Here is an 8,811-nt window from a genome sequence, read left to right on the forward strand (position 1 = left end):
CTAAACTGACATACGCTCACTTAAGCCAGGCTTGTAGCAAGTTCCAATTTATAGTAAGCAGAAACAAGCAGTGCTACTGGTGGTAGGCTACTAAGTCCAAACTTCCTGCTTTATGCTGATCATTAGCTGCCTAAATAGCTCAATGGATCTGCAATCATTTAATGTAGAAGACAAATTCCAACAGTATCATGGACAACCTGCTAGCTATAGGAACTAGATCTAGGGTGCTTGACAAGGTAAGAATATTCCTGCTTTTAATTTAGTTCCATGCTGTCTTAGAATTAATACTAGTTATTGGCCTTATTTGTATACAGGAAACTAAATATTGTTTTAAAAAATTCTAAGTTACAACTTAATAATCTATTTCATAGAATCATAGAATATCCTGAGTTGGAAGAGACCTATGAGGATCATCAAGTCCAATGCCTGACTCTGTACAGGGCAATGTAAAGTTAAACCATGTATCTAAGAGCATTGTGCAAACGCTTCTTGAACACCAACACGCTTGGGCCAGGGAGCTTGTTCCAGCGCCTGACCGCCTTCTCATTTCAGCTCATACTTCAGAAGAACTGTGTGAGATTCTGGACAGTTGTTTTGAATAGTGCATTGCTAGCCATAGTGGTAAAGAGATTTCATAGGTCTGGGTTGGGAGAAAACACACAAAGAAACAACACACAAGCAGAGTTGCTTCATTTTTATTTACTCAGCATTTTCCCATGTGATTTTTAAATGCCATCCAAGAGCTAACTAAGATTATTAGATACTGGTTGCTTTTTCATGATGAAGCTTTTTGCTAACAGGATCTTTTTTCCAGAAATAAAGACCATTGGTTTGTTAGGGTATCCCAGTTTGGGTAAGTACAGCTGCTAATTTCACCCACAATTAAATTGTATTTACAACAGTGCATCTTAGTCACCCTACGAAGGACATGACTCTCCATCTGAAATTGTCCTACTCCCTGTCCCACAACCAGGATTTCACTCTTTCAGTATTAGGGGTGCCTTCACCTGTTCGGCCGCTTCCTTCCCCATCAGCGTTTCAACAATGGCCAACCCAAATTCAAAGCTGGTACCAGGGCCTCGGCTGGTGAGGATGTTCCCATCTTTCTCCACGCGGTTCTCGGAGTAGCAGTAGTGTGCTTGGGGGGACACACAACAGAAAGAGGGTCAGTCTCCAGCACAGGGCCCATAGCTGCCACAGAGCATAGACCTGCCTGCTGCACGGCAGTGCCACCCGCTGCCTGCAGGCTACAGCAGCTGTGGACCGGCGGCTCCCTGCCGACAGCGTCATGCTCCGTAGAAGGCCCCTCAGCCACCTGTGTGGGCCCAGCCTGCCTCGGGCTCTGTACTCCTGCCCCTCCGGAACCAAGCAGCTCATCACTGCCGGCAGTCCTCAGGGAGGAAGAGTGCCCGCAGGGAGCTCTGGCAGCTTATTCGCATGGTATGGGAATGCACCTCTGATTCTACAAGCTCATCAAGAAGCGCTCGCTGTGCCTGTCCGTTCCCATGGGGTTACTTTTGGAAGTCAGACTGCTTTTGTGTAGCTGTTCACAACTTTCTTTTTTCCGAATGCATGCAGAGGAAACTGGAGGAACCCTGCCATCTCCTGCTCACCTTCAGACTCGTTAATGTTCACAGAATGACTTCTTAATAGTGCTTCACAACCACTTCCTTTAGGTATGAGAAAGAAGGGTGGACCCATCAGCTGCTCATAGCACCAAAGCACTACTCGCAGAAGAGGCAGGAAAGGTGCTGCTGGGGTTTGCTGTTGGGACCACTGAGGCAAAGAACCAAAAGGGCAAGAGATGGCTCAGCCTCAAGAGGGCAAGGGACAAAATGCTCCTAGTATGACAGCAGCAGCGTATTTTCCCCAAGGATGAGAATGTTAATACAGCCCTGTATTTTCAGGTTAAACAGACTTAGAAATGCAGTCTTAGCATATTCAGTTGAATTTTGATTACGTTCAGGAAAGCATTACGGAAATTCAGAGACACAAAATCAGATACAAAAGCTGTTTTCCTTTCTTTAAATCAAGGGTTCAGCTAAAAAAAATAATTCTGAGATGGGTTTAGAGAAACTTATGGAAGTCATTACATACCTCCATTCATCATTTTCTCTTTGGCCAAAGGATGTGTTGTGACTTTGCTTCCAAACCCTATCCCATGTGCCAGAAGGGCAGTGGGACCTGTAAGGACACAAAGTTGCACCAATGAGGAACTGTCTTCTGCTACGAACACTTTGAAGAACACACCTTCAGGCACTAGGCCCTGAAGGGGCCAAAGCTCACTGTGGACAGACTACTTTTTATAAAACTGATGCCAGCCCTATCTCTGAAGCAAAAAGCCTCAAAAAGAATACAGCTGTATAATCTCTCCCATTCTATTACACAAAACGCCCTGTGCAGAGAAACAAATGAAGAAAAGAGGAGGTTTAGAGAATACCCAGTTCATGCAGCTGTCCTACCCATGACTGTGCTGCCTTTGAAGGAGTTGAGAACAATGGTCATTTTGCTTCCAGATAATACATTTTATTTAAAACTGCTTGAAACTAAGTAACAAAAAGTCTGCATTGCAATCTGAACATCAACTAGGTACAATTACTTTACGACCTTGTTAAGCCTTGAATTTAGAGACTTAACAGATAAAATTTCATTTGAGCAAGTCTTTGGATGTTGGAATTGTGTGCCAAGCAGTATTTTGGACAGGTCATGGGCCAACTGCGAAGTTTTTGGTTTTAACAGTCTTTCTCTTTTCTTTTCATACTTCCTCCTTGGCCTGAATTGAGGAAGGAGTTCGTGTCAAGAAGACTTAGGTCATCTGACAGAAAATCCTTACGGGAATTCCAAAAGAAACTGAACACAGGATTTGCCTAATGTGAATTTCATTTCTGTACATTTGATTCATTTCAGATATAATCCAGGAAATAACCTTGTGTTCAGTTGGAATCAGCTCTAAAAAGCGTTATACCTAAATAAATGAACCGTCCTGATTACAAGCAAAGGCCTTTATGGGCAACCGTGGATTTGCCATTGTTCTGCAAGAGATACAAATAGAGAAGTAGAAGACTACGACTGCCAAGTTCAAGAATGTTCACAACTCTCTATGCATATCACCTAACGGAAGAATGAAAGCAAAAAAACCCCAGCAATGTACCAGAAAACAAAAGTGAAAATACACTCCACAAACACACTCTGTTAGACTGTCTTTTACACACTCATCGCCACTCTCCTCGTTCTCAGCTACGGGTACCTAGGCCAGCCTCTCAGTTCAGTTGGGGGTATTGGCAACTGTTCATCTTGCTTTTTTACATACAAATCTTAAAAAGGAATGAACTGGATACGTAGCTGTGCAGAATATGTAAGCAGACAACCCTCTCCTCAGAGTAGTTTCATCTTTTGCTACCACTCAAATGAGGAAGGGTGTGCCTGTAATTCTATATTTACAGCCTGCCTTCTGAAGCTAAAGGGCAGGAGAGGAGATGTGAGATAAATTTATAGCAGTGATGTTCTGCCAGCACTGTGTCCTCGCAGAAAGATCACCAGAATAAGCAAATGTTTTGTAAAAAACCCTAACATGTTACCTTTCACTTTTTATTTCAAAGACAGTAACACAATTGATTGGAAGGAACTGGGTACCAAGCAGAAGTTGCAGGATAAGTGTTCACAATATTTTTGAGATTCCTCTGCTATTAATTTTACAAAAAATTCAAATGCTGATGGGTGCATGTATAGTACAAATCCCTGCTACTAAATTACAAGAATACAGATTTCTAAGACAGGAAAACGTCTGCATGCCCCTTCAAAATATTCAAATGCTTTACAAAGCAAGATGTCTTGTTAACCCACCTGCACATATAGCAGCAATCAGGCCTTGTCTGCTTTCCTGGTCCTTCAAAATGTCCTTCACAGCAGGAGACTGTGTGAAGAAACCGTATCACAAGTCATTGTTTAGGGTTGATTATTTGAAGCACGGTTGAAATATTTTCCACTGCAAATTCATAAACAAGTTTTACAAAGAAAACCAGCTGACAACTCTCCATCCTGCCTCAGGACAGAGGGCAATGAAAACACTAAGGAGAAAAACTGAAACGAATAAATACTTGCCCAGCAAGGAAATCAGAAGGAACTGCAAGGGAATACTTGGCCCACATAAAAGCTGGTTAATCCATGGCCATAGAAAGTTGTTGTTTGAAAACTTCTCAAGACAAATAAGAGTATTCATGAGATATCTCCAGACAGTCTCTATTGTTCTTAAGAAGATTTATATGGGATATTTGTCTCATATTCCAGGGCTTACAAACTCTGTGATACCATCTAAAGCCTACCTCATAGATCGACTTGTTTGTCCACCTGCCTTCCACAAGGTATTTATACCACCACTACAGCAGTTTTGCACCAGAGACAGAATTCTGAGCAAAGGAAGAGAGTCCTGTGGGTTCAGCCTGTTTTGTATTTCATGGAATTAAATCTTCATTTGCAACTGTTTCATCTTCATATGATTACGAACAGATTCTCCCACAATACAGAGCGCCCTTCCATTTTTATTCTGCTTAACTAGGTACTCAAGTCCAAGAATTTACCCAGTTGTCCCCCCTACATATTCAAAAGAAGGCTTAAGACAATTAACAATTAGTTTACTGATTCATTCAGAAGAGAATTTTCAGATGCTGAACTGAATTTGCAGGATTACTAAGCAAATGTAGACCATTCACTCTCATGAGGGTGCCCATGAATCTTTCCAGAACTTTACCTCTGACAAGTTTTGAGCTCCAAGGTTACCCCCAGGCAGGACCACGACATCGTAAGGCCCCTAAACAAACAAAAACCAAAATTGTTCTGTTGAACAGAGGCTGGTAGATACATTACATTGTTTTAAGGCCACTACAGCTGAGTCGAGTAAGAAGCAAAGGGATCTCCCTTTTCTTGCACTGAGCAACACTTTACGATCAGAAAACTAGTTCCAATTATGTAACAAAATACCATTTCCTACTCTGGGAAGAGCCTATTATCGATAAAGTCTGTCACAGAACTAACTTTTAAGCCTAGTGCATTTAAGAGCTTTAGCAAGCAAATGGCAGCTCTTGCATTGGAAGGACAAGTGGTTTTGCTCCAACCTTACTGTACAGGTCTAACTATAGCATTGTTTAGCTTCCCATCAGAACTTTTCAGTTGTTCCAAATCATGTCATTTTCTTGGGCTGACTAACATGCAAAATAAAAGCGCTATGTTTGATGCTTTGCAAAAACAAATACCTGCGCAGAGTTAAGAAATCTGTCTGATCTAGCATGCTATGAAGCAGGACAACACTGAAGGGGAGCACTGTGGGATGTGCAGTTCTGTGATTCACTACTGCATAGAGCCAACATAACATGCAACACATTTCTAAAGGTAATGCATAAGCTTTCCAGATTCACCTCTGAAACTGTGAGAAAGGCTATACTGGCCATTATATCAGATCAGGGTGATGACCAACCTCTTTTCTGGCATCTTCAAGACTGGCATCAGGACAAATGAAGACATCTCGACTGCACTGCACTGGTTCTTTTCCTGTTAGGCCTGCAACAGTCACCTTGATCTAACAGAAGAATACACATATCGTTACAATTCAAGAATTTAGGGCATTTTTCTTATATGTTAGTTCTTAAGTAGTACACAGAATGAGTGAAGCACTACTGAAAGCTGTCAAGAACAGGGCAACACTTAAGCTTCCCCAAACCATGATCAGGTCGAAACGCACAAGGTAAGCAGTGATATTCTCCTAGAGATGAACAAATACCTCTAATAGTTAAACTTTTCAAACAGGACATTTAGAGAATAACTGATCCCACAGGTTTTAAATAAAACAAAACAATACAACCCAGGAGAGCCAGACTAAGTAGATCAGATAATGAATTAAAGCCTCTCTGCAGGCTCAAGCCATTCTCAAACACACTTGCGGTGTGTTCAATTTTCTCCCTTGACTTTTAGACGCCTGGTCATAATACATAGATGTACACGACACAGCTCACATTCGCTAAATAAGCAGACACGCTTGTGCTTCTTATGGCAGCCAAAATGGGGACTACATTAATGGAATGACAAAGGTGGTGGGAGAAGGTAATTTTTATTTTAGTCATTTCTATACACATGAAGTTGGCATATTTATTTAAAATCTTATTTTCATACCTAGTCAGATGGTAACCCTGAGCCACTACAGCTGCAAAAGTAACAAACAGCATGAGGAATACCACCAGACAGAATTCTAGTTAATAACAGAATTTTAAAAGTAGCTCAAGAAAAGCTATGTAATGTCATGAGCTGTAATGTACTGAGCTGTTCAGACCCCTACAAAAAAAGCACGTGCTGTTACCACGCATGGGAGTAGCCATGTTTTCTGACACAGTAAGATTTACTTGAAACATCTGCTCTAGTCTACATTAGGCTCGTATTTTAAAAGTTCATCTTTTGCACAAATGTCAGTTGTCACACATGCTTATTTGGGGCATGGCACAAATATTTGCTAACCAGTAAGAAGGCACGAGTAAATTTCACGTCATACAACAGACTACACCTTGAACTCCTGGCAACAAACATCAACTTGAGGCAAAGATTTTCCCTTGACCAAGCACTCACAAAAGGATTTTTCATTGTCTGCATACTCACCCCAGCTCTTCTCATAACATCAGTGGGGATTACAGTTTCCATTTCCTCTGCCCCTTTTGCTAGAATCACCAATGCTCTTTTCGAGGCCATATCTTGAGGGGTTGCTATTAGGCAAGATGGTTGCGAAGGGAGGGGCTGAGGGGCATAGAAAGAGACAATGTGGTTAAAAGGCAAATCCCCTAGTAGAAATCCTTCCTAACCATGAAGTTTAACAGTGAGTAATTTGCATTTTTGCATTATCTTTCATTTAAGCTACCTCAAAATGTTCACTAGCTTTAATTAATATTCACAGCAATCCCATTTCACTGAAGAGCTTTTTACAAAGAATGCATTATGGTATTAAGGGATTAAGACATTTGTGCAGTGGGAGGCACAGCACATCAGCACCAGAGCAGGATGCAGCTTGGCCTAATCAAGACTTTACACGACTTGAGTCTGCCAGAGAGAAGGGTTCAAGGTGGGTGGCAGAGTTGTTTTCAATTTGCACACCCTCACTCATACCCAGACTACTGACTCCCACCCAGGTCAGCATTTATAAAAAGGGCTCGCATGAGCTTTGACCTCATGTCTGGTATTTAGTTTCCACACGGCACGCTTCATGAAAAGTTTCCTGTGACTTATAATGACTCGACCGGTGCCCCTGCAAAACCTGAGCAACAGATTTTCTGGGTATTTCACAATTTTGTGGGGGAGAAATGTGTGTGCACACATGTGATGGGGGAGCAGACCACAGAATTTAGCAAGTGGAACAAACTAGGCTTAAGACTTTTTTTTTAGCTCCTAAATTCAAGTTGAGGTGAATGGCCAAATTTCCATTTGAAGGTTAGGTTAAAGTAACTTTAACTACATCATGTAAAATACACACTAACTCATATTGGTCTGATGGAAGTCTGTGAAAGCATCTGTAGTGTGAGAAGGCATTTCACAGGTCATCCACTCCATGAGACAGGGATTTTTTCCTATATAGGGACTTTCCATCCAGAAATGCAAGTAGCACCTGGGAGCTCTTCATAAAATGAGATCCACATTTAGTTGCCTAAGTGAAAGAAAACCATCCCCTCATCCTGCTTCATCTATTTTCAGGTTCGCTCCCTACCATTAGCCTCATTTAGAAAGACACGATTTCTAGAATGCAGTAATAGACAGTAGAATGTCCTGCAGCATGCAGAACCAGCCCAAGCAGACTAATTCAGTGTGTCAAATCCTACTTCTAGGGCAGTTTTATGTACCGTCAAACACAAGGCCAACTGAACAAGTACACTCAAATCATAGGTATTAGCAATAACCTCAGGACAACCTGGGGCTTCTTAATAATTCGTCTTGAAGGTATACGTTGATTCTGCAGAATTAATTTTTGTACGAATATGACTAACTAGCAACAGGCTACCTGAACAGCCACAACGCAGAAATACTGCATTTGCTTCTTATTGTAGAAAAATACTCTAGATTATAGTTTGTATCCCTCTCTTTCATTAGTTCTTTAGATGCAAATAGGCACCTGATCCCAAAGACTTTTCTCTTTCCCCTAGTCTAGCAAAATGCAGTGTCTCCCTACTGTCCTTAGACATTTATCATAATACACTGACAAATTTGTGAGCATTAGTACTGTTCTTTACGTGGGTGCATATGTAAATAGCTGTCACACTGTAAATGCTACCAGGGCAAGACCGTTTTCCAAGAAGGCAGAACCAAGTTATACGGATGTTAACAGCCACTTTATTTAACAAGCTATCTACGCATAGCAAATACAAGACTTACATTTGCTTCTCAGTGCCAGCATATGCACAGGTTGCCTCAAACCTTTAAGCTAAATGTATTCCCCTACATGGATACGTGCACGTTTCTTGAGATGGTGACTTCTGGCAGATGGCTGAACCAGAAGCTCTAAGAAGGCTGGCTTTAAAAAAAAAATCACACCCTTCAATGCCCCGACCAAACAGCTAGCTACCAGAGGCAAGGGAATTTTTAAGGGTCATCAGCTCAGCCAGACCAGATGAAATGCCACATCCCTACGTATTCACGTGTTTATTTTAAGACACGGCGCCATTCGACGCAGCAAGGCTTTCAGAAGACTACGAACAGCGGCACAGGCCGCGGCTGCAGAGTCTGCAACCGCACGGAGCACAGGCGCGGGGAGGCTCGGTCCCCAGAAGACAAGCAAGCGCGGCCTTC

General features: G+C 41.9%; 1 protein-coding gene across 1 annotated transcript; it reads right to left on the minus strand.

The window, feature by feature from the left end:
* Positions 1-679: 679 nt before the first annotated feature.
* Positions 680-6,774, minus strand: PARK7 (parkinson protein 7). Its single transcript, XM_009333364.1, has 6 exons — positions 6,640-6,774; positions 5,471-5,572; positions 4,748-4,807; positions 3,844-3,913; positions 2,098-2,184; positions 680-1,138 (listed from the first exon to the last, which is right to left on the minus strand). Exons 1-6 carry the CDS (start codon positions 6,727-6,729, stop codon positions 978-980), a joined length of 570 nt encoding a protein of 189 aa, XP_009331639.1. The 5' UTR covers positions 6,730-6,774; the 3' UTR covers positions 680-977.
* Positions 6,775-8,811: the final 2,037 nt, after the last annotated feature.

This window comes from Pygoscelis adeliae, unplaced genomic scaffold, assembly GCF_000699105.1.
Source record: "Pygoscelis adeliae isolate BGI_AS28 unplaced genomic scaffold, ASM69910v1 Scaffold370, whole genome shotgun sequence".
Lineage (NCBI taxonomy): Eukaryota > Metazoa > Chordata > Aves > Sphenisciformes > Spheniscidae > Pygoscelis > Pygoscelis adeliae.

Bases quoted from the DNA above. Each gene is read 5' to 3' on its own strand.
- PARK7 (XM_009333364.1), bottom strand. From the start codon at position 6,729: ATGGCCTCGAAAAGAGCATTGGTGATTCTAGCAAAAGGGGCAGAGGAA. The intron at 3,914-4,747 runs GTAAAGTTCTGG...TTCTTCACACAG, and splicing joins GAGCTCAAAACTTGTCAGAG to TCTCCTGCTGTGAAGGACAT. The intron at 1,139-2,097 runs GTATGTAATGAC...TGTCCCCCCAAG, and splicing joins AGAGAAAATGATGAATGGAG to CACACTACTGCTACTCCGAG.